The sequence below is a fragment of the Motacilla alba genome, chromosome 4A (genome assembly GCF_015832195.1).
Source record: "Motacilla alba alba isolate MOTALB_02 chromosome 4A, Motacilla_alba_V1.0_pri, whole genome shotgun sequence".
Classification (NCBI taxonomy): Eukaryota; Metazoa; Chordata; class Aves; order Passeriformes; family Motacillidae; genus Motacilla; species Motacilla alba.
This window is the reverse complement of record NC_052045.1, coordinates 5,016,366-5,041,202: the sequence shown is the minus strand read 5'-3', so window position 1 is coordinate 5,041,202 and position 24,837 is coordinate 5,016,366. Positions and strand designations below refer to the sequence as shown.

The following is a 24,837-nucleotide window of genomic DNA, read 5'->3' as shown; positions in this document are numbered from 1 at the left end:
TCATGCTGCTACAGCACCAGGGAGTGCAACAAACCCACTGGAAGGTGTGTGGCCAGGTGTGATCCCACTGGGGACATTGCTGCTTCCAGTGGCAGCCAGCATGCCTGGTCCAGGCAGTGACACAGTCCTGGCTGTGGGGACAGCCCCAAAGGAGGAACACAGTCCTGTGCTCCCCTCAACAGCTTAGGATGGCTGGAAAAGCCCTGGAGCAGGAGATCACAGAATCACAGGATCATTGAGGAAGGAAAAGACATCCAAGGCCATTGAGTCCAGCCTGTGCCCAGTCCCCACCTTGTCACCAGCCCAGAGCACTGAGTGCCACCTCCAGTCATTCCTTGAGCACCTCCAGGGATGGGGACTCTGCCACCTCCCTGGGCAGCCCCATCCCGCTGCCTGACATACCACCTATGGAACGCTTCATGGATTTGTGTGTCCTCACCTGGCTCTGAGGGTGAGCAGCAGCAATCTCATGACATACTCGGAGCACTGATGCAGGAAGGCATTTCAGCAGTTTCTCTGCTCATCTACAGTATTTCATTCTCATCCCTCAGGTGCTCCAGAGTGCCCTACACAACACAATCAAATTATTGGAGCTCTACTAGGAGAGAAGATTGGATTAGCAGCTAAACAAACCGGATCAGGTTATAGATTTCTGTGCAGTTTTATTTTCTTCCTACCACCACAGGGATATGTGTAAACAGGCACATATACAAAGCCACCAGCACTTGCCAGGCAGGGACATCGTGTTATAACGGCCACACATTTCTGAAGTGTAAACATTTTTTATTTGGGATCTGATACAGGAGTCAGAGGTGAAGGGCACATACAGAACTTGTCTTTCCTTCTGACTGGATAGGCAGGAAACAGCATTTTCTGAGCTTCCCAGCTGTCCATTGATGACGAATTCCTTCTTGTTCCCATTTAGCCCAGCTTCTGCTGGCCTGAATATATTCTATTTTAAAGTGCCCTGGGATTAGTTCAGGTTGCTCCAGACTTCAGCGTGCTGACGTTGGAGGAGATAAACAGAAGTAATTTGCTGATTCACCATTACAATTTTCATAAAATATGAGTCAGGGTTTTCTTCTTTCATGTAACACGGAAATTAGGTTACCATGCTTTGCTGAACACTGTGCTGCACTGTGTGTGTTCCCAGAAGCATCTCATGTTCCTGCTGTATATTTTTGGAAGAATAACCAGATTTATGAGGCCACATCTTCTCCTGTTTCACTTGGCTTTCCAACACACTAGCACTCACCACTCTTTGCCTTGAGTTAGAGGCCTCTTCTTCACTCCATTATAGAGTCATGATCCTGAGTGGATTTTCTGCAGCCTCTCACCTGCTGGACTGTTAAACCACTCTTTAAATTCAGCACTTCCACGAGCTTCTCCAAACCTGGGCATCTGGAGCAAGAGTAGCTGAGTGCTCATGGCAGAGGGGTTGGAAGAAGAAAATCTTCAAGGTTCCTCCCAACCCAAACCATTCTATGCTTTGTGTCCAAGGATCCCCCTCAGATTCCGGAGTAGGGAGACACATCTTTCCTCAGATTTCTTCATCTTGGAGCAGGGTCTTCCTGGCAGCCCTTGCATGCACATTCCCCCTTGGATGTTTCTCCCATGTTCCTACTGTTGCCTGGCTAAACCTTGCCCTCCTTGTGACTCTGACAGTGCCTTTCTGGTTTAACACAGAGTAAAATTGAAGTGGTGACTGGAGAAAATGACATCAGCATTTAAATAGATTTCCTGAGGAAATTTTTAATGGTCATTTTTATAGCTTATTTTGTGCTTTTTAACTTTTTTCTCCCTGGTCAAAGGTCAAGGAATTATTTCATACAGACCAGTACAGGAAAAGAGCTAATTCTGACTAATCTCAGGGGGTTGATTGTTTTGATTCATTTTCATTCTGAGCATTGATGGCCTTCAGAGAGTTTCTTTGGATAAATCAAAATATTCTCCACTTCTGGGTTTAGGCAATACAAAAACTTAACAAGTCACTTCACTTTTAAGAGTAAAACTCCATAAAAGCGAGCAGGAGCTATAAAACTCCTGACCTCAATGGACTTCTCAGACTTTCTCAAGAGAAATTAGCACAGCAAGGAGCTCTCAGTACTTCCACTCAGTGGCTACTAAATTGAATATAAGTTCCTTCCAAATCCGGCCCAAGTGCTCAATCCAAGGTGCTTGGGGATGAGAGGAAAGAGTTTACAATGTTCTGAGAATCCTGTGTGCAATCTGGCTTCACTCTGGCAGGCTGGAAAGAAAACTTTCTCCTGGTTCTGTTCTCTTTGTGTGTGTATGTGTGTGCAGAAGTGAATGTCCAGTTCACCTGGGAAATGCACTTTTACACAGCTCCACGCTGGTTCAGCAGCATCTGCCTAAAGTTAAGGCCATGGGGAATGTTTCTTCTGGGGTGATTTCCTTTGAGACAGAATATGCATCATTCATGACATGAAATTCTGGAGTTTTAGAAGGAAAACATAGCCCTGTGATGGAATTTTCCAAAGGTAAAGATGATTTTCTTCCACCTTGCTGAACTGCAGAGCACAGAGCTATATGCACAGGGTATCTCAGATCTAAATACATGTGAGAACTGGGGGAGTGCAGATCAGGCTCTGACCTTTACAGTTCCAATCTTCAGCGTTTTACAACTGCCTTTATTGCTCTCACAGTTTGAACTTGTTCTGCACAGCCAAATCCCTGTGAAATTTGATAAAATCTCCAGGTAGGGCTGGACCCCACCGTTGCTGTGGAGGATTTAGGCTCTGTTATTCCAGCAAAACATGACCTTGCATTAGGTTATCCGTGGCATACTATGGACCTTGAGCTCTGCATTCATAAAACCCCACAAAGGGCACAGTTCCAAGCTCTGTGAAAAACTGGCTGTGCTTCTACAATTTTATTCAGCAAGGAATAAGTGCTGTGCGTCACTGGTCAAAAGATGACTAAGCTCTGGTTCTAAATGATAGAAACTGTGAGGATTTACAGTTTGATTATCCCTTTTTAGTCCTTTGGAGTAATACCTTACTTCTTCAACAAGGAATTAGAGATAAGCAAATCTTTAAATTAGGTGCTTGCTCAAGAGCTTTGCCAGTGAGAAATGTATTTATGGATACATGAAGTGTTTTCTGGAATTAGGACCAAAGCAAGAGGAGGCAGTAAGGGTCCAGGTTTAGGGATTGTTTCTTGTATATCAGCCCAGGAGACCTGGCCTCAGGAGTGGCCTTTAAAATCCTCATTTCCAAACCAAACAAAAGGAGCTGGGTGAAATCCCAGCTTTAATGAACTCAGGAGCAGGAGTCCCAGCAACCTCAATGGCCATGGGATGTCATCAGAGAGATGTCCTTGTCCTTCACCAAGTCTCCTGCCACTTTTCCCCTTGGAGAATGTGGTGCTGCCAGCCCTGTGGTGGCATTCCTGACCTGCCCGTGGCCAGTCCCAGCAGCCTGGTGACATCACCATGGCACATTTTTACATCTGCCTCCCTGAAAATGTGCAAAGAGGTAAAGGCACAATTCCAAGAGAATCCATCTCTCCCTACCTGACATTAAATTGGGTTCATTGCCCATTGAACACGAGCTTTTCTCAGTCTACTGAACACCATTCCCTTGCCCAGCCCTGCCGTGGTGCTGCAACTTCCTAGTGATAAAAAGAGGGAGAAAAAAGAAGATATGCATCTTTTCCTAAGTGCAAGAGGACCATGAACTAATTAATTTGCCAAATTAATCACTCAGTAGCTACATACAATGGCTGGGCAAGCCATGAGCTTCATCCTGGCCCAGGCTAAGAGTTAAGATGCTCTCCCATCACATTCCTCTCTCCAGCAATGCTCCCTGTCCAGGCCCTCTGGGCTCCCTCCAGCTTGGCTGTGGTGGCCCAGGACCAGGCAACTGGAAGAGACCTTTTGGGGCTGAGATTTGGTTTGTGTTTGGAGTTTCTGTGATTTTCAAATGTTTCCTCACCTCTTTTTCACTAATTTGTGAACTAGGAATATAAATTAATATAATAATAATAAACAAAGAAAAGAAATAATAAGCTAGTACAATAATATAAAGTAATTTAAATATAAATGCTTTTCAGAGCTGGGAATATAAAATATTATAAACTAACTTTATGGCATAAAATGAAGGTGTCTCAGGAGTGGGATTCTTTAATGTGAAGTGCTTTGTAATAGCTGCGATTGCTCCATCATAAAACTATTCCCAAGAGGAAAGATGTTTTTAAGGGCCCTAAAGAATAACAGATGGTCTGGGGACTTTTATGTTCAACAGGGGTCGTATTTCCTTGCTGTGGATTCTTTTAGGGGAAAAGGTTAAAATCCTGCTTTGGTGTAATACCCAAGAGCCAGGCTAGAAGTACCTGGGTGCTGGAAGGTCAAGTACAGACACAGCTATTTGAGATAATTTTATATTTCCCTATGATAAAATGCAGTTTAAAATACTTTCATGACCTTTTTTTTGCTCATTGTTATGAGTCACTGTAGTACTAAACCTGCACTTTTTTCAAAACTAATCGTGGCTTACCCATTTGGCATATTTTCTCAGAACAGTTAAGTAAATTATCTCTCGTTTTAGGTCTGTGTCTGAGCAAACTTAAACATTGTACAGCAGCAAAGGTATTCAGTGTCACAGTGCAACGGAAATTACCAAAAATGGCACAAATGCCATAGCCTCATCCCATGCCAGGTTTTATCCCATCCATCCAGTGAAGTAATTATCAAAGATAATAAATTTTTAAAGCTCACGTTGGAAAGCTTGGTTTTTAAATTGGGTGTTTAAAGCCAGGCCTGAGTCTGTGACATCATGCCTTGAACAGGGAGGAGCATATGGAATGTTTACAGTGGGACCACCTGCAAGCAGAGCCACGCTGGAGGAGATCCTGGTTCCAGAGCTGGGATTACACAGCAGCCAAGCACTTTTCTTCTCTGGAAAGGGCAGAGCTGCAGGTGAGACAGAATTTGGGGGACTGAGTGGCCAAACTGCAGGTGCTGGTGCTCACATCACCGATTTCTCCTCAGCCATCTTAATCCTTCTATTTGCGCTTCGGAAATGTCGGTTTCCTTAGATTTCCTTGCCAATTACATCCTGTGCGTGTGTCTTGTCCAGAGAAGCTGTGGCTGCCCCATCCCTGGCAGTGTCCCAGGCCAGGTTGGACAGGGCTTGGAACAGCCTGGGCTAGTGGAAGATGTCCCTGCCCATGGAAAGGCAGCATGATGCTCTTTAAGGTCCCTTCCAACCCAAATAATTCCAGGATTTTATGAAATAGTGAGGCCAAACCCACAGACTATTTGTGCAGGAAGGACTTCAAAACCAAACAAGTTTAGTTCTGACTTTTCTTGGGTTTAGTGATCTGAGAACTGCATCACCAGGATAAAAATGTTTGCCACAATTCAGTGGGACCTTCTTTCCATCGTCTGACAGGACCCTATGTTGCACCGGGAGGGTCAGGTTGGATATTAGGAAAACTTTCTTCACGGAAAGGGTTCTTAAAGCATTGGATTGGAATGGACTGCCCAGGGCAGAGGTGGAACCACAGTACCATGGAATATGCGGAGCTGGAAGGAACCCTTCAAGATCATCAAGTCCAGCTCCTGGCCCTGCACAGACATCCCGACAATCCAACCCTGCTCCTGAGAGCATTGTCCAAGTGCTCCTGGACCTCAGTCCCCGTGCCTGCCGGGATTTAGCAGCCATGTGGATGTGGCGCTTGGGAACATGGATTAGTGATGGGTTTGGCAGTGCTGAGGTCTCTCGGTGGCTTTAGCGCGCTTTTCCAACCAAAACAATTCCCCGATTTTATGCTTCTTTGATTCCACGCTTCGACGTTTCTGTGCCCTCCACCGGCAGTGTGCGGCAGGGAAGGCGGCCGAGGCGATGGTGGCCGCGTCCTCTCGATGTCACCGCGGGGCAGAGCGAGCACGGCCGCGGTGCCGGCGTGCGGACCCTCCGAGCCGATCCTGCGGGCGTGCAGGGGGCTGACAGCGCCGCCGGGGGTACCGAGCGTGCCGGGGGTACCGAGCGCGCCGGGGATGGCGGGGCGCCGGGCGGCGGCGGGCGCGGCCCCCTCACGGCGTTGCCATGGCGGCCGTGGCGCTGCGCTGCGCGGGGGCGGGCGCGGGGCGGGGCGGGGCGGCCCCTTCAGCACCAGCGCGGCCGCGGACAGCGGCGGCCCCGGCTGGAGCGGCGCGGGCACCGCGCGGGCAGCGTCCCGTTCAGCCGCACGGTGAGTGTCCCCACACGCTGAGTGTCCCCACAGCCGCCCGCCGCGTGAGAGTCCCCACAGCCGCACGGTGACTGAGTGTCCCCCGCAGCCGCACGGAGCGTGTCCCTCACGGCCGCTCGGGAACTGAGCGTCCCCGCGGCCGCTCGGTGAGTGGATGTCCCCCGGGGCCGCTCGGTGGATGGGGGTCCCCCGCACGGCGAGCGAGCGTCCCCGGAGCGCCCAGCCCGCAGGGCCGGCGGGTCGCGGGTGCCCGCGGGCTTGGGCCGGGCGGGGCCGTTGCGGGAGCGGTTGGGCTCGGTTAAAAAACTTGGAGAAACCCGGAGCGCTCGGCTCGGCTCGGGCCTTTTCCTTCTCTCTCCGTAAGGCGTTTTCCTTAGAAACTTTAGGGGTGAACTTGTGAAAAGGGCGGCTGGGCGGCGCGGCGGTGCTGGAGGGGGGTCTGTGTGTGCGTGTGGCTGCACGTGAGCTCCGTCCCGCCACGGGCGTTCCTCCGCATGGATCCCAAAAGCTCCCTGGATCTGGGCGAGCCCTGCCTCGCCACGTTCGTAGTAGCGGTAGTAGGAGCGTGGCATTCCTTACTCGCTGCTGGAAGCTCTGTCATCCCGCTTAGATGGTGACAGCCCTGGTAGCTGAGGCCTTTTCTGTGTATTCTGCAAGGACCGTCCGTGTTTTGGGGGAGGTCACGCCCCGGAGGTGACAGTGACAGTGAAGTGACAGTGACAGCAGGCTGCGATTCTGTGCCCTGAACTATTCGGAAGTGCCTGCATGCAAAGCAAAACTGCTTTCCAGCAACTCGGGGCTGGAATTCTGTGTCTTCCCAGCCGGGAATCACTCTCGTGTGCTCCCTGCCTTCTCTCACAGGCATCTCTGATACCTCTTTGAGCCGCTGCAAATCTGTAATAGCATTAATTGTTCCCTCGGAAAGAGGAGGCTGGGCTCTGCAGGCTCACACGTTGTGTTCCGTGTGCTGCCTTGAGAGTAACAGCCTGTTCGTGGCTCCCATGAAGAGCAGCCAGGTGGGAATGAATGGGGATGTGCCGAATTCCCCGCTAAAGGCCGAGGGATGAATAATAAATGACAGCGACTCCAGAGCAGGGACTCTCCCATGCTTCCTGCTCCTGACTTCTCCTTAAGCTCTAGAGGCAGATGTGATGTGTCTGTCCCATTCAGAAATGTTAAAACCAATCCTTGTGCCCTTTCGTCCTCCATGTGCTCTGCCTGCAGCATCCAATACTTGGGAATATGGGCTTGATGTGTGAAGGGAGAATAGCTGTCTGCATTATACCTTCTATTCCTTGTGTCTTATCCCTCTGGCATTCCCACAGCTTAGTTCAAAGGGAGCACCAATAATTCCTTTAATTTGCAGTGCTGCAGACCTTTGACCTCGGGGCAGTGCTGCTTGCACATCATCCCTGCCCAGTTGTGCATCCCAGGCATAACTTTACAGTAAATTTAGTTTTGTTGCCTCATTAGGCACCAGACACACAGGGCTGTGTAAGGACTGTGTGCTCTGGAATGATTCAGCTGCCACACAGACACACGGTGACCCTTGTGAGCAAAAGCCTGACCCTAAATTCCTGCCCTGCAAGATCAGGGCTTGAGCTCCTGCTTAAGCTCAGGAGTAACTGCTGACACAATAGAGTCCCATAATTTATGAATCAACCGTAAATCAGGGAGACAGAAGTAGACCAAGTTTCTTGAAAGATCACATTGAGACTGAGTTATTTTGGAGAGTCAATTAAGCAGCATTTAGGCTGGCAGTGGAAATTAATTCATTAATTAACGGTGCTTGAAGGAATTAAATTCTACCCATGTTTCAAAACACTCCTAATCCAGAGTGGTTCTGGGCTCTGATGATCAGACTGCAGGAGGGGTTTGAGCTGTGCCACACATGCTTGGCCACAGCAGGGGGGGATCTTGCTTCCTTTTGCTCTGCTTTGCCTCTCTCATTTGTGTTGTGAAGCCCTTGGTAGGTCCTCCTGAGGCTCTTGACAGTGTTGAGTTCTCAGTACCTTGATGGTCTGTACATGTGGGGATAGATTTTTTTAATGGATTTAACACGTAGTTATGTCTTCCATGTCACATACATGTCTTCCATGTCATGTATCTCTTATGTGTCTATGTTTAACCCAGTGGTTTTAATGGATGAAAGGCAACGAACAGTCAGAGGATTTGAAGGCAAATTCCAAGCCAAATGTCACCATCAAAGGATGGGTAACATGGAGTGAGGGATGGTGCGTGGAGAGTGGAAGCCAACCCAGAGTTTACATGGCAGAACTCAGGTGCTCAGCCATGAACAGGCAGGCCAATTCTTCTCCCATTTACACCAGAGCAATTCCTGCTGAATTGAATTGTTTTTCAGTCAATTCCTTCATCAGGAACTATCGTGGTGGGATGGGAAGTAATAATTTCGAATGGAAAGATGGCAGATTTCACTTCAATATATGGAAGGAATTGTTCCCTGTGAGGGTGGGGAGGCCCTGGCACAGATTCCAGAGAAGCTGTGGCTGCCCTGGATCCCTGGGTGTGTCCAAGGCCAGGTTGGATGGAGCTTGGAGCACCCTGGGAGAGTGGAAGGTGTCCCTGCCCATGGCAGGGGTTGGAACTGGATGAGATTAAAAGTCCCTTCCAAGCCAAACCATTCCATGATTCTATGAATTTATGCCATTTAGAGTCAAACATTTAAAAAAACACAAATATTTTGGGAATTGCAGTCTGGCTTTTTGCCTTTTCCACCATGATCTTCATACAGAAATAATTATTCAAAGCATCAGCAGAGAATCGAAGATGCCCCAGGGAATCAGCAGTGTGCCATTGCCTATGGCCATGCTGAGTTAGTGTGGTACAGCAAAGGAGAGTCCAGCTGCAAAACTTCAGCACAATATTGAGCATGGTTCCTTCATGTTGCAGAATTGCTCACAGGTAAACCATCATTTCAGTTCTTTTCTAGGAAAAAATATTTTAGAAGCTCTAAAAACTTTCTTTCAATGTGTGCCACCAAAAGGAGAGTTTTCCTCCATAAAATGCCACAAACGGGTACAGCAGATGTTGATTTATGTCCACATCAGCTGATTTTCTTCTCCATTACCCTTTCTGCTGGATCTTTGCTTATCCAGCAGGTCCTGTTGCCCTGACATCCGATGTCAGGTTGGATGTTTTTGCACATTTGGTGAAAGCTTGACTCAGTCTTTCTCCCCAACTTGGTGTCGTCAGGTGCGTGATGGTCATTATGAATTATTGATAGTGATGGAAAAGTCACGAATGCACAGCTGTGCTGCAGGGCCTGAGCCTTTTTCTTGGGTTTAATCATCACTTTATCTCCTCTCTGCCTTTTAGTAATAATGTCAACAGAGATTTCGTGCTGCCTTCACCACAAAAGAGGAGCAGTTCCCTGCTCTGCTGCTGCAGCCAGAATCCTTTTTCCCTGTTGTAGTCTGCCCAGAGTTCTGCAGATTTTTCGACTGCAAACTCTAGAAAACACTTCACTTATCAAAAAACTATTTTCTGTGGAAATCTTGGCTGTTACTGATGCAAAATTAAACATAAACTCTTGTGCAGCAAATACTTTGAAGATAATGAATAATTCATTTCTTTTCCCCCACTTTTACGGTGTAACTCATAAAATTGGGAAAATGGCATTAAAATGAAATCCCACTGCTGTGTTTTGTATTCAGAGAGTAACTTTCTAATAAAAGTATGGAAATTAATTCATAAAAATATGAATTCTATATGAACATTGTAAACACAAATAGCAACATAATTAAATAATGGAAGATACAGTAATCTTTGAGTAGCCTGTGAGATACATTCCTGTGGAGGGGCCAGCCCAGCCTGCTCCAGGATACAGAGGTTTTCCAAATTGAATTTCAACTCCCCCCTTGCTGTAGCAATAGGGAAGAGCCTTTATTTGGAGGGATCCTAAACTGCTTCACAAATCAACCTGGAGCCTGGGCCTGGAGCTAACAGCTTCTGCCACGAAATGAAAATACTCCTGGAGTGGAACAGAATAATTGCTCAACAGAAACACTTTTGTAACCTGAGCAGAGCAGAGCGGGGTGAGGCAGAGAGGCCTTCAGGGTGCATTTCCTTTATCCTTGGGGCGCCTCCCGAGGAAAACTCCAAATCCACGCTGGGTGAACCATCAAAACCCACCCTCCAAACCCCAATGGCTCAGTAGTGCTTTAGAGGGGAACCCCCACACTGCATTGACTGAAGGAACTAAAGGCAGCTTCCAGCAAGGGGTTTTGGGGTGTCATCAGTCAAAAAAGAGAAATCCGTTCAGTGGATGTGGTTGTGTTGGAGCCCTCTCAAAACAGACAGAAATGTGATCCAGGAGGATCCTCTCATGGTTTAGTGACCATGGGGATATTTGAGAGTTGACCTTTGGTGTAGATGAGGGGAAGATGGTTCTGGAGAGTTCCTGAGGGGAGCCTTGACTTTGTAATGCCCTTTTTACCCTAAAAGCAGCTCAGCTTTAGGGCTGCAGTAGCACATGGCATCCCTCATCCCTCTTCCTGTGGCATTTGAAGAGGAGAGATGATTATGAAGATGGTTAATAGATGGAAAAGAAGGATTGTTTCAATTTTTACCTTGCCTGCTTTTGCTGCAGTTTAGTCATGAGAGTTTTTGATAAGTGAGCTTTGGATTGAGTCACTGGGATCTCGAGTGAGTAAATAGATTTTGGGATTATTCTGAGGAGCTGAGCAGAGCAGTCAGGGGAAGCTGCAGCACACAGGGGGAGGAAGGAATCTCTGGGACCCTTGGCTCTTGTTCCTGCCACTTCAGGGGGCATCACCTGGAAATGCCCAGGGAGAGCTCGTGAGGTGCTGACATCCACCAAAGATTTGAGGTCCACCTGGAAGGTTTGAGGGTCGATATTCCTCAGGGTGAGACCTGGGAGTGGGGACACCCGAAGGAGTGACCAGCTGGGAAATTGTGGCACAGAGGGAAATCCAGGGCACAGAGCCCCACGTCATCTCCCAGACCCTGCTGCATCTCAGGAGAGTCCTCTGCTCCTTAGGCACAGAGACACCAGGGGAAAAGGCTTGGGAATGGCTTTGTTGGTGCATGTCGCCATAATTCACATCCCCAGTTCAGGAACAGGGAAACAGTCTCTTTAAAACACAGGGTAATTGTTGACATTGTCATTTTTATTTTTGTTTTTCCTTCAGCTGAAAAAAATCCTGGGAACCCTGAGCGTAGAGTAAGGAAATGATGCTTTTTCCTGTGGTGACTGAGCCAATAAAAGGCAGCTGTTGGGAATAATGTCCCAGTAGGCAAAGCAGCTCATCAATCTCAGCTGCTGCTTCTATGAACATATTATATAATAATGCCTCTTCTACAAAAAAAATGCTATAAAGGTCTCTCTCTTCTTCCCCTAAATATCACCAGGGGAAGCCATAAATTCTGCTCCAGTGTTAATCTGTTCTATCAGGGTGATATATCCATTAATGGATATCATATATCCATTAAACCTTCCATCCTTGCACAGAAAGAAATAACAATATTTCAGCATTAAAAAGAAGTTTGTATTTTTTTTTTTTTTTTTTTTGCAAAATGACTGATTTGTCTGACTTTTCCAGACTCCACATGCTGAGATCCTTTTATCTAAGCAGCCCAGAACTCTTCCCTTTGCCATCAAGGCCTAACTGGCTGCTCACTGCCAGGCTCAGAGCAGAGCTCAGCCCTTGCCAGACTTAACCCTTTATTCCAGCTGCCAACGTGAGCCGTCAGTGCATGGATTTGGGAGCAGGTCAGGAGCATGCATTCAGCTAATTAGTGGCCCATCAGGAGTTGGAAAGCAAATGAAAGCTGCAGACAGGCCCTGGCACAACAGGCAGGTCCTCACAGGGTGAGCAAAGCAAGTGCTGTGCTTCTGGCAGCACTAAAATGGCATTTTCAGGGATAAAAATCTGCCTGCTGTAGCAGGGAGGAAAAATCCATTCTATTTCTAATATAGGAATAACACAGTCCATACCTCCTTGGGCTATAATTTCAGCTTTTCCAGCAGATTATGCAGATTTTTACATTTAAATCATAGTTTAAATATTATCTTTACTAAGAACCATATGTAATTTGAGCATAAAAGCTGAGACTGTGGAACACAACTCAACAAGGAGTAAATTTCTGTGAATACCAAATCATCCAGTGGACAGGCCCTGCTTGGGATAGTCAGGGAACTTGAGTGGTTGTTGTGAGATTTGCAGGATGAGGTGCTGGAATGGGAGGTCTTGCAAGGAAAACTTGAGAATACTGACTGTCAGCACATGTTTGAAATGAGAAACAAATAAAAGGAAGTGCCTTTATGATAGCAGGTGAATATTTACAGAAATACTTCATTCCAGCACATGGCATGAACATGGAAATTCCAGCAACAGGGTCCTGGACTTACTCTAAATGAACCAACAACCTCATGTGCCAGGAAACGAGACCTTCCTGTCAGCTGCACACTCTAATAGAAAGAATCTAAAGCCACTACACAATTCATAATACTTCATTCTGCTGAATTATTATTCATTCTAAATTTTATGTGATTCTACTACATCCCTGCTAATTTGCATGTCTATTAATAATATTAAATTCCCACTCAAAATCCCGTAGGGAAAATGGCAGGTTTGTTAATATCCTTGCAGAGGATTAAGCATGACCTGAAACCCAGAGTCTTTATAGACCCTTTGGTGCTTTTTCCCAATTTCAAAGTCTGTTGTTACACCTGCAGGACTGCCAGGCTGTAATGCATCATTTATTATGTCCAGCAGGTGACCAGTGGTTAACATTGATCTCCAAATGAATGTGATTGTTTGTTGGGTTTTATTTCCTGCAGCTTTCCCGGGGAGCTTTGTGTTTCTGTCAGCGACAAGATGACAATTCATATTTCTACCAAATGATCCAGTGACTCATCCTATTAACTCTGCTGGAATACACGCTCCCAGTCGTCCTGCCACGGTGAGTCCGTGGGATTTTGCATTCTTGCTGGGAATATTATTCAGGATTCAGTCTATAAATATGTGTTTGGTAGTACAAATAAGCTTTTCCTAAAGCAGCAACTTCCCAGGGATGACCACAGCCCCAAACAGACCAAAAAATTCCATATAGCAGCTATTTTTAAAAAGTTATTGAAGTATTTTAGAGCAATTGAGATACTGACCTCCTGTTTTTTAAAGGGCTTGGTTGGTTGGGACTGGAGGACCTGTGAGAAGGAGCCTCAAGTGTTGTGGGAACTGATATCAAGTCATGATAAATAGGCCCTTGAAAATGTTGCCCTGTGAGGGGATCCCCATCTGGCTAAGGATGAGTCTACCATGAGTCATGGTGGAAAAGTGGGACATCCAAAAAACCCCAAATATCCAGCATGACAGAATATGGATTATGATTTCATACTGGGTGCCCAAGTTAAACTCCTCAGTTTGTGCCTCCTGAGAATTCCTAGCTCATCGAGCCAATATCCTGTAATATTCCAGTAGAAACAGAATTCCAGGATGGTTTGGCTTGGAAGGGACCTTACATCCCATCTTGTTCCATGGGCAGGGAAACATACTAGAGTGGGATGCTTCAAGCCCTGTCCAACCTGGCCTTGGACAAGGATCCAGGGGCAGCCACTGCTTCTCTGGGCACCCTGTGCCAGGGCCTCCCCACCCTTAAAGGAAAGAATTTCTTCCCAATATCCCATCTAACCCTGCCCTCTTTCCCTTAGAGCCATTATCCATGTTCCTTTTGTTGGGTGGAAAAAGTAGGACACGTTTTTGTGGATCAAGTCTCGTCCTGTGTTTACTTTTTGTGCCCTTGAAGGTGCCACTCTGTGGCACAGCCCAAGCCCACAGCTTTGCAGTGCATTTTGCCCACTTTGCAGCCTTATCTGCCAGGGAAGAGCTGAGTTCTCATTTGTTATCCCAGGGAAACTCGATGGGAACTGGACTGAAAACTGATGGCAATTCATGCGTTATCTCTTGATAACAGGATAAATAAACACTGCCTTCACCGCCTGCATTAACATTAATGCCAGGAAAATCTCATGGAAAGCACTGTCAAACCGGTTTAAATATGTCCCCATTTAGGTTTCCCAGATGTTTTACTGCTTCTCCTTGTCTCATCTGGGTTTAAGTTACGACTGGAAGTTCCTCCACATTTGACATTCCTGCCTTTGGAGCTTATGCCAGCTGCAGTTCTGAAGTAAGTGAGCAAAATACTTCCAAATGTCCAGCTTAATAGAGAAATGGATCTTGGAATTAAAATAAAGCTTTAGCAGGAGATCATGGACATTTACAGTGATGTTTATAATGTGTAAGCAGCAAAACCAGTGCAGAGGCGAGAGGAATGGCAGAATTTCTGTGGGTGTTTCTGGAGTGATCCCCCAAAACAAGGCCACCACAGCAGCTCCCAAGACATTTTGCTACATCTCTTTTTTTAACCTCTTCTCCCAGGGAACAAGGGACAGGATGAGGGGAAACAGCCTCAAGGTGTGCCAGGGGAGGTGCAGGTTGGACAGCAGCAGGAATTCCTTCATGGAAAGGGAATTCCTCCATGGAAAGCTTTGGAAGAAGCTGCCCAGGGAGGTTTGGAGTCCCCATCCCTGGAGGTGTCCAAGGAAGGACTGGAGGTGGCACTCAGAGCTCTGGGCTGGTGACAAGGTGGGGATCGGGCACAGGTTGGACTCGATGGTCTTGGAGGGCTTTTCCAACCTCCCTCATTCTGGAGTTGTGTGATCTGTGAAAGGTCCCTGCACAACTGATTTCAAGTGCAAAGTAAAAAGAACTGGAGCATTTCAGTATTCCCAACCTTTATTGTAAACAGAAAAACATGGGAGCAGATAGAAGCAAAGGGAAGAGGATGGAGCTGCCACAGCTGCACAAAACCTATTTCAGCTGTATCCTGCCTGAAAATGCCAGCACATGGCAAACCCTTTGAAAACACACTGAATCAACATTATGGAATATATAAAAAGAGAATCTAAACAGTTTATCAGGAAAATATGAGCTAAATTTGATGAGACTGTTCTCTAGACTGCAAGTATCTGTTTCTATGAAAGTTGTGGGGAACATGAAAGCTGTCATTAGCATGGCAGATTTGCTTCATTCAGATGTAAAGCCAGATCTGCTTGGATTTTTTTTTTGATGAAGCTCATGCACAGTGAAGTGGTAAGAGGTGGTTAATGAAACATTTTAGCATCATTGTCAGCCCAAACTCAGAGTTGCTTGCTCCAAAAAGAAAATTAGAGCCTCTAATTTCAATAGGAAAATAAATGATAAAATTTAACAGTACTGTGTTGAAGTATCCAAACATTTTTCCACATTGTGACTGCTTTATCAGGTGAAGGTGACCATTCAAGGACAAGTTGGAAGTTGAGTCAGGGAAATATTTTTCTAACCTTATAATAAGGATGATATATCACAAGACTTGACTGGGTCTGATCCATCTCATTCCATGCTTCTCTAGCCAGTGTATGTAAAAGAAAACACCCTGAAAACTGCTTTTCCTCATCCTTTTTTCTGGCAGAGATCTTAAATCAGATGGGATTCAGGGTCTATTGCAGTTTATGGTAACATTTTAAAATCCATAAACAAAAAAAAACTTCAGAAAACTCACTAGGAGAGAATCTCAGTAAATTAAAATATTGATGAAGTGTGGAAAAAACACCCTCTTTTGGATTTCATTGCCATGGTGGTGATGTTTGTGCAGCTTCCATTTGCCCATGTGCAGACTTTAGGACAGGAAAACCCTGGATGTGGAACACCTGAGATGCTTTGGGGTATTTGTGTGGAAGGAGTTTCACAAAGGGAATTCTTTGGCAGGGTGCAGCAGGGAAGGCTTAGGGACAGCTGGGATTGGGGGTGCCAGTGAGGGATCTGCATCCAGGGACCACACAATCCCAGGATGGCTTGGTTGGAAGGGACCTTAAAGATCATCCATTTCCACTGTCCCAGGCTGCTCCAAGCCCTGTCCAGCCTGGCCTTGGACACTTCCAGGGATCCAGGGGCAGCCGCAGCTTCTCTGGAATCTGTGCCAGGGCCTGCCCACCCTCTCAGGGAGGAATTTCTAATTCAATCTAAACCTCCCTTCTTTTTAAAACCATTCCCCTGTCCTATCACTCTCTTCCCATGTAAATTGATCAGCCTCCAATGCAAACAGCAGCAGTTTCCAAGGAATAAAGTGATTTTCCAGCCCCTGTTCTAATTAACCAGCTCAGTACTCGTGCTTGGCTTCATCCAGGTGCTGTGGTCACGTGCAGGGAGTTTCCTTCCCTTCATCCCAGGATCTCTTGTTTTACACAACACTTGGACTAATTACAGCCTCAGTGTTGCTGCTGATGTATTGTAACTGAGGTTAATTACGTTAATAATAACTGCTGGCATTAACCTGAGCACCTCAGTAAGTAAATTTGCCCCTGCTTTGAGAAATCAGGTTCCTAATGACTGTAAAAGTGTCTGGAATTGTTCTTTTTGCCAGACAAGATTGAAGAAAAGAACAAAATAAAATCCTTCTAGGAGAGTGCAGGGTTAAAGTATTGGATTGCAAACTGGCAGCAAATTAGTAAATAATAAAAATACTAATAATAAAAATAATACTTATTTTGGCTTACCTGCACATTAACTATTTTTTAAAAATAATTTTGAAAATTGAATTCCTGGGTTTTTTTCCTGGTACATTTTTCTCACTTGTCAGAGTTGAAGGTGTTATTTCAGCACAGAATCCTTTAATATTTATCATAAAACATTAATGGTGAGACTGAGCTCCCAAAGCGTCCTCAGATTCTCCAGGAATCACTTCAGAGAAATGACATTTTGAGGGATGCCTCTTCAACACAAAAGAGAGATTTCCTGACATTACCTTCTCCTCTCAGTTTCAACCCTCAGTATATTGCAATAACATCTAAAATACCTAAAAACATGTAGCAATAAAGGAGCGATTTCTAAACTTATTTAGAGATATGTCCATCTTCTGACTTTCCAAGTGTTTGAAGAGGGCCCCTCTGCTAAAAGGGGGTTGAATTTCAACACTCCCTTCTCTGCTCCCTTTTTTTTTTTTTTTTTTTTTTACGTCACAGCATCAGCCTCAGAAAGGTCAAGGTTTTGCAATATCAAACAAATGCCATAATAAAAACTACTGCTTAGACAACAATTCTGGCAATTTTAAGTTTGCTAGGGGATCATTTGGGCTGGTCCACAGTAATCTGGCATATAAAAAGCTGGACTTGATGATCTTGGAAGTCTTTTCCAACCTTAATTCTGTGATTCTATGAATGACTCAAGTGACAACATGGCAGCAAAAACACTTGAACTAAACCCTCTCCTTCCAACCTGCCTCCACCCAAGGCTGTCCCACTTCTAGAATTAACAGTAGCTCTCTGTAAAAGCTGGTTGTTAGGATAGACTTGTACTGAGTTGTCATAATGGCTCTGAAGGATGCATAGCTATAGTTTTAAAGGAATAAGCATGGGATTCTATTGAGTATTTAATGGTGAAATCATTAGCATGTAAAATTGGCAGTGCTGTGGGGCGCAGTTTCCCTGATTTTCAGTTCAAATGTTGTGTCCTCTAAATGCCTGCAGGAAAAATGTGTGTATTTCTGAATACACCTGAAAACATACCTGTCATGGGTGTGGAACTGTACACTATGTACATGATGCCAGGAGCTACGTGGTTGTGCCAGACCTGTGGGACTGATTCCAAGACCTTCACGCTGTCAATTAAATTCCCAACTTCAGTCCTGCTTTAGCCAACTTTTAAAACATTCCTTCAACTTCAAACATCTGCTTAGTCCCATTCTTTGTCATGAGGCCAGGAAGGTGCTTGGAATTACATATGCTCCTGATCAGCTTAATGGGAGCTGAAATTCCAGCACAAGTATGTGAAATAGAGCTCTGCCATATTCCCAAGCCATTTGGCAGCTCACAAGTTACTTGAAATTACTAAAATATTCCAGAATGTGGAATCTGAAGGCGAGGGAAGGGGAATGTATGACAACGTACATATGGAGTCACCACTGGTTAGAGAAACAACAGTGGGGACTTTTCAGTAGTGTTGTTACTTAGTATGGTTTTACTTTATTTTTATTCTTAAGCTTTGGCTGAAAGAATATGTTTGAGCCATCTGGCTGCAGAAACACTCGGGGGTGTTTCGGAAGCAGGTTCTGGGTGCTGGCAGACTCCCAAAGGCACTTCTTCCACCCGGCTGGTGCCTCACTGAGCCCCTTCAGATGCCACCTGGCCACCACCTGAGTGTCTCATCTCCTTGTTAAATGTGATGCTATGAATTCAAGATATCATTTTAAACTGAGAAATTCCCAAAGCTGAGCTTTATCCCATGTATTCTATAGGTGCTTCTTTCTTGATGTCCTTTTTCCACAAGACTGGGAGGGGTTTTCTCACCAGGTCTGCAAACCACGATGTGCAGCATTGATACATTAATGTAAAACATGGCTTACGGCTTAGAAGGGAAATATTTTCCACAGAAACATTGTGGAAACAACTTGACAGTTATCAGATATCCAGTCCTTAAACCACAAGTGATATTAAAGGATGCGTGTGATTAGATGATCCATGGAGACCAAAGCTCATCCAAGGCATATGGCTGGATAAACAGGGAGCAGGTTGCAACATTCCTGCTTTTCACAAAAAAAAATTCCTGGTTTTTTAGTACTTTTAAGTATTCAAATCACTGAAGGGAGATGTTTAGGCAGGAGAGAAATAACAAATTTGCTCATTTTGCTCGTTTTATCTCTTCACGGCAAAATTTATTTGGAGTTCCATTAGAACCACCAAGTACTTAGTGTTATTAACCTTTGAGTAGTTTTAAATTGGGTCTATATGGTTTCCTGCATTTACTTTGAGTCATGGGTTATACAATAACGTGATGGCTTCTCAGCAGGATTAAAACCTGAGTACATTAAAATTCAATTAAAAGCCTGTGACAAGTGCAGTGGTTGACTCAGACCGTTAACTGGGGTTGTGTCTCTAAAATGAACAGCTCTGTCACTACACTGAGGGAGGAAGTTTGGTATAACCAAGTAAAATGTCCTCTCTGGTATTCCAGATAATTCTAACATTTGTCTCTGATTCCTCTTTCTTCTTGTTTAGTCAACCAATATCACAATGACTGAGGACTTGGACCACAGATTCAGTTATCTCACCTGGGATCAGATTAAAATCCTGGATCAGGTTTTGACTGAGGCTATACCTATTCATGGGAGAGGAAATTTTCCAACCCTGGAGGTAAAGCCAAAGGATATAATCCATATGGTCAAGGAGCAGCTCACTGAGAAGCAGATCCACGTCAGGGACATCCGCCTGAACGGTTCCACTGCCAGTCACATCCTGGTGAAGCACAACGGCACCAGTTACAAGGACCTGGACATCATTTTTGGAGTGGAACTTCCCAGTGAGCTCGAGTTCCAGGTGGTTAAGGAAGCAGTTCTCAATTGCCTATTGGACTTCTTGCCAAAATGCGTTAACAAGCAAAAAATCACGGCTCAGACCATGAAAGATGCCTACGTGCAGAAGATGGTCAAAGTCTCCACCGACCACGACCGCTGGAGCCTCATCTCACTGTCCAACAACAGCGGCAAGAACGTGGAGCTGAAGTTCGTCAGCTCGCTGCGGCGGCAGTTCGAGTTCAGCGTGGACTCCTTCCAGATCATCCTGGACTCCATCCTGGCCGTCTACAGAGCCTCGGACCGGCCCCTGACACAGGACTGCCACCCCGCCGTCATCGCCGAGAGCATGTACGGGGACTTCAACCAAGCCATGGACCACCTGAAATACAAACTGATCTCCACCCGGAACCCGGAGGAGATCAGGGGAGGCGGCCTCCTCAAGTACAGCAACCTCCTGGTCCGTGACTTTAAGCCGGCGGATGAGGCTGAAATTAAATCTCTGGAACGTTACATGTGCTCCAGGTTCTTCATTGATTTTCCCGACGTTGCCGAGCAGCAGAGGAAAATCGAGTCCTACCTGCGCAACCACTTCATCGGGGAGGAGAAGAGCAAGTACGACTACTTGATGACCCTGCGTGGGGTGGTGAACAAGAGCACAGTCTGCCTCATGGGGCACGAGCGAAGGCAAACCCTCAATATGATCACAATTCTGGCTTTAAAAGTGCTTGGAGAACAGAACATCATCCCCAACGCGGCCAATGTCACGTGCTACTATCAGCCTGCTCCCTATATCAGTGACAGAAACTTCAGCAACTACTACATAGCCCATGGACAACCCCCTGTGTTCTACCAGCCGTACCCCTTCCACATACAGCTACAGAGCGGGATGGTGTAGGAACGCTCCAACCTCCAAGCACTCACCACTCCTCTCTTTCCAGTTCTCTCCTTAATAAAGGCCTCATTAAAGCGAGTTTTATCAGCACTTTTGAGTTAAGGACATATTTTTGTGCAAGTTGCCAAAGTTGTTTGGTTGGTCAGTGTCAAACTCACCATTAAGCAGGTGAAATAAGTGAAGCGTCTGTCATTCGTGAAGTGTTTATACCTTGACATGTGTTTGGGCTGTATTTTTTTGCAATGAAAAGAGAAGGATGTAAATGATTCTAATTTTATAAAAATGAAATGCACTAAGTTCTGGGTTCTAAAAAAAAAAAAAATCTTAAGAAAAATTTAAATGGTGTCAATGAAAACTGAAGCCAATGAAATACCTCTCTGTAGAAATGCCTGATGTTAGAAGGGACAGTGCTCTGGGTACATCAAAGTCAATCATCCCTTGGTTTTATCCATGCAGTTCCAGCAACTTTTATTTGCAGCACCTTTGAAAATACACATTGCTGGGTCATCTCTTGGTGGCTGGTCGTTCCTCAGGTCAGTCAGAGCCTCGGGGTCACTCCCCTCCCCAGAGTACTGGTTTGTACTGGTGAGCAGGAAATGCCCCTACCAAGAGCAGACTCAGCATCTTGTGTATCTGAAATTTCCACTGATCCCAGGGAAAGATTTGGCTGCTCAAGTCAAGGCAGCATCAGAGCCCAGGATCTCACAGATAACAAAAGCTGTAAGAGGTACAACTATCCTGATAAAATTGCTTTTGAAAACCAAGGCAAGAGAATGAGAAAGGAGGTGAAAATTGAGCAGAATGGGCTCACTTTCTATCACTAATTTGTTATTGATCACAGCTGCTTTAATGCACAACAAACAATGTCAGGAAAAAACTCCAAAAGCCCAGGGCTGGCGCTATTTTTAGGTGAATTAAAACAAATCCTTGGCAGTGGCATTTGAAAAACTATTTTATACTGGTAAAGTCCTCTCTGTGTTTAGATACCTGCACACATCCACCGGTAGCAAATGAGGATTTACGATCAGGAAGCAAAACATGAGTTACACATTTGTGTGTGTGTGTGTGTGTGAGTGTTTACCAAAGATAAGTTTTAAACATGTCACATAAGTGCCTCCCTGTGCCAGTTGCTCCATGAAATGCTGGAAATGGTGCCAGAGAGCTCCTAAATTATGGAAAGGGAAACGTGGAAAGGGAAACACACCCTGAGGTTGCAGAGTGTTTGTAGCAGCAACGGGCAGAGGGTTTGCTCCAGGATGAGCAGGTTTGGGACAGATAGATGTAAGGTGGGGTCACCAAAGCCAAACTTGGGAAAAGGAATATGGAACAAGAAGGACTAGCGGGAAAAGGAGGTTTGGAAGGGGTGTGGGTATAAAATGGGAACAGCCAACTGGAAATGCAAGCTGTAGAGTTTCTTACATCGACTTTGTGTGTCGCTGTGTCATCCCTGTCACTGTTCATCCTCATCTCCTCCTGCTCCAGAGCAGTGGCTGCATTGCATCCATTTACAACAGGTGTCAGGCCTTGGGAATTTCTTCGACTTGGGCACAAGAGTTTGATTTATTTTACGGAGAAATGTGGTCTATAAATGTGCTGTTTTGAATCAAACATTTCTAAATTTTCTAAGGTCTGTGAAGTCCGATTGCCAGTGAAATGTAGCTTCCCTTTTCCCCAGTATATTCCTGTACATTTGAACAAAGAATTGTTCAAAGACCATCATCACTAAAGTCAACTTTTTTCTGTAAAATACAGTGCAAAAAATTGGTATTTCTACAACATAAGAAGGGTTTGCTGATGAATCTGATTCATTTTGTGGTGTCTTTCATGAATAGAGTACTGTTACTTTTGCTGATTTTTCAGGTATGTCCAGTTTTGGTGTCTGAAAGCACACTTTATTCCACTTCCACCGAGATCTTTCCATTGGTTAAACTATAAATAATAAAACCATCAATTCTAATTGCTCTGTGATCAGCTATGGTAACACCATGTTTGCATGAAAGCACTTCTAGGGAATCCCCTCTGTCAGGAGTGAGACACGGTGGATTCCTTTCATTTCTGTTGTAACTGAACTGTTGGGATGACAAAGGGAACCTTTCCATTTAGTTTGGTGTTTGTCATGTTAAATAGCACTGTGAAATTCTGTAAGAGCCTTACGTGGGTCATGTCCCTGCTACTGCTTGGGGTCTGCAGGGATGAGGAGCTGAGAGCTGGGCTGGGGAATCTGTGGGAATCAGGCATCCAAATGCCTTAAATTTCAGGAGGAAGGGGGCTCCTAATCTCTCTAGATTTGTTGGAAAGTCTCAGTCCATCTGCACTGACCTGTGACCTTAATGTAGTGTTGCCACATTGATTTATTACTCCTCCACTCCTGGTCTCCGTGGTTGCTGCGTGGAAAAATGGGTTGATCTTCCCCAAGAACCAGGGAACAGGTCAGGCAGGAAGGAGCATTTTCAGCGTGTCTTGCATGGCCAGTGATCCAAAACCCAGAAAAATTCTTCACTAAGGTGTTCTTTAACCAACAAGTAGAAACATGCATTGGGCAAAGCACTAAAATACTTTTAAAATCAGATATTGTGGAAGTATCAGGAGTGGTGAACTTGCTGTGGATTTGTATAAACCAGCCTGTGCACTTGTACAGAACTTTATTTAAATGTATATTGAATTCTGTCACACCTCTCTGTTGATCCAGGTTAGGTAAGGAAGGGCTCAGCCAAAGTCCATGGAGCTGGTGGGAAAAATCCACCTGGCTGCAATGGGCTTTGTACCCCAGGAAGGAGGAAAGACTTAGGAGAACACCTACAGACAAAGGTACAAAGACATCAATATGCAAAAATCTCTCAGGTATAAATAAACCCTTTAAATTTGTGGGAAAAGGTCTTATATTTCTTACCTAGAGGTAGTTCAGTTCTGAGGGTTGAGGTTGTGATTTTGTATATGTAAGCATATATATATATACATATATATATGTAATTTATTTAGCCTTACATATATAAAATCTCGTGTATCTACACCTACAGGGGCAATTAACAAAACCTGATGGTTTTAATTATTTCCTTCCAGAGGTTCTATTGATACCTGGCAGCAGTAATTGACCTGGAGGGGCTTTTTTTGTTCAAGGTCATAGTGACTCTGTAAAGTAATATTAAAAGGGGGATGATGTATTGACTGCTGTTTGCAAAACACTGATATCAGTGTGTAGGATGAAATATTGGAACCTCTTCTCCAGTTGTTACTGATTTTATCATGTGCAGATCTAAATCTACAAAGAATTGAGAGTTTTCTCAGTGCCAGTCTCCTGAGCTTCATGTTTGCATTATAATTATATCTCGTTGTTACACTCTGTTCAATGATTATAATGCCTGGAAATTGTAATGCTGATTTTATTTAATCACAAAACTTCTTAGGGTTTACAGCTTAAAGTAATCTAATGTTGTCAGGACCTAAGTGTTACAGTTTCAAGTGCTTTCCTTAAAAAAAAAAATGTCCTTTGAATTTTGTGTTTTGTTGTAAAAGGTCTATTTGAAGCAAATACTTTATGGTAGTTCCTTTAAAATGTATTTTGTGAGCTTTATACTCGACACGTTACAGAGGTTTTTGCAATGGATAAAAGAAATGGAAATTGTTCTCAGTGGAGGTGTTGCCTCTCCGTGTGTTACCTGGAGCCTGAGGATCTGTGAGGGGATTTGGGTGGTGTTACGGGAGTTACAGTGATAAATTGGAAATAAATTTGGAGTTATTCAGGTGTGGATTCAAGATGAGCTGCAGAAATACCTGGAGAAAGGAGGGCAGCGAGCTCAGTTTTGGTTTGGTCCTTTTTCTATTAAATAATCACATGGAAGGGCGTTCAGGACAAAGCTGTTGCAGATGAAATATTCCTCTTAATGTGCCATCTGAAGCTGTGGAAAAAATATTGTAACGCTACAAATGTGTAAGAATCCCACCAATTTGTAGGTCATTAGTCCACGGTGTTGACTGGTGCCTTTGGGTATTTGGGGGGTGATCATTAAAAGAACATTTTATTTAACGTGTGGTTTCCTGTCATCCCTTGATTGCTCCAGCTGGAGCGGGCAGGTTTCTCCAGGAAGCCAACCTGGAGTGTGCAAGAGAGATGAAAATTTGGTTACAGCTCCTCGGGTGGATACAGCACAGGCTCGGATTCAGCCTGGCAGACCCACAGGGAAGGTCCTAGAAGGGTTCCCATGGATCTGCCATCCCTTGGAATGGCTCGGTGCTCCTCGGCACCAGGCTTGTGGCAAATACTCACATTTGAAGTGCTGACATCTCTACATTTACACAATAAAAACCTCACTGTCTGCTGGGTCAATAAAATTAATACTTCAATGACTTTACACATGCACATC

At 45.0% G+C, this 24,837-nt stretch overlaps 1 protein-coding gene across 3 annotated transcripts; it reads left to right on the top strand.

Annotated features, from left to right (window-relative positions):
* The first annotated feature begins 6,118 nt into the window (after positions 1 to 6,118).
* Positions 6,119 to 24,483, top strand: TENT5D (terminal nucleotidyltransferase 5D). 3 transcript variants are annotated; one of them, XM_038123174.1, is made up of 4 exons: positions 6,119 to 6,216; positions 13,040 to 13,161; positions 14,271 to 14,385; positions 19,289 to 24,483. In XM_038123174.1, the coding sequence occupies exon 4, from the start codon at positions 19,304 to 19,306 to the stop codon at positions 20,477 to 20,479; it is 1,176 nt and encodes a 391-aa protein (XP_037979102.1). In that variant the 5' UTR covers positions 6,119 to 6,216; positions 13,040 to 13,161; positions 14,271 to 14,385; positions 19,289 to 19,303; the 3' UTR covers positions 20,480 to 24,483. The 3 variants fall into 3 exon arrangements, with proteins under 3 accessions (XP_037979102.1, XP_037979101.1, XP_037979104.1); XM_038123173.1 differs by having other exon boundaries at positions 6,133 to 6,362; XM_038123176.1 differs by lacking the exon at positions 14,271 to 14,385 and having other exon boundaries at positions 6,133 to 6,362.
* Positions 24,484 to 24,837: the final 354 nt, after the last annotated feature.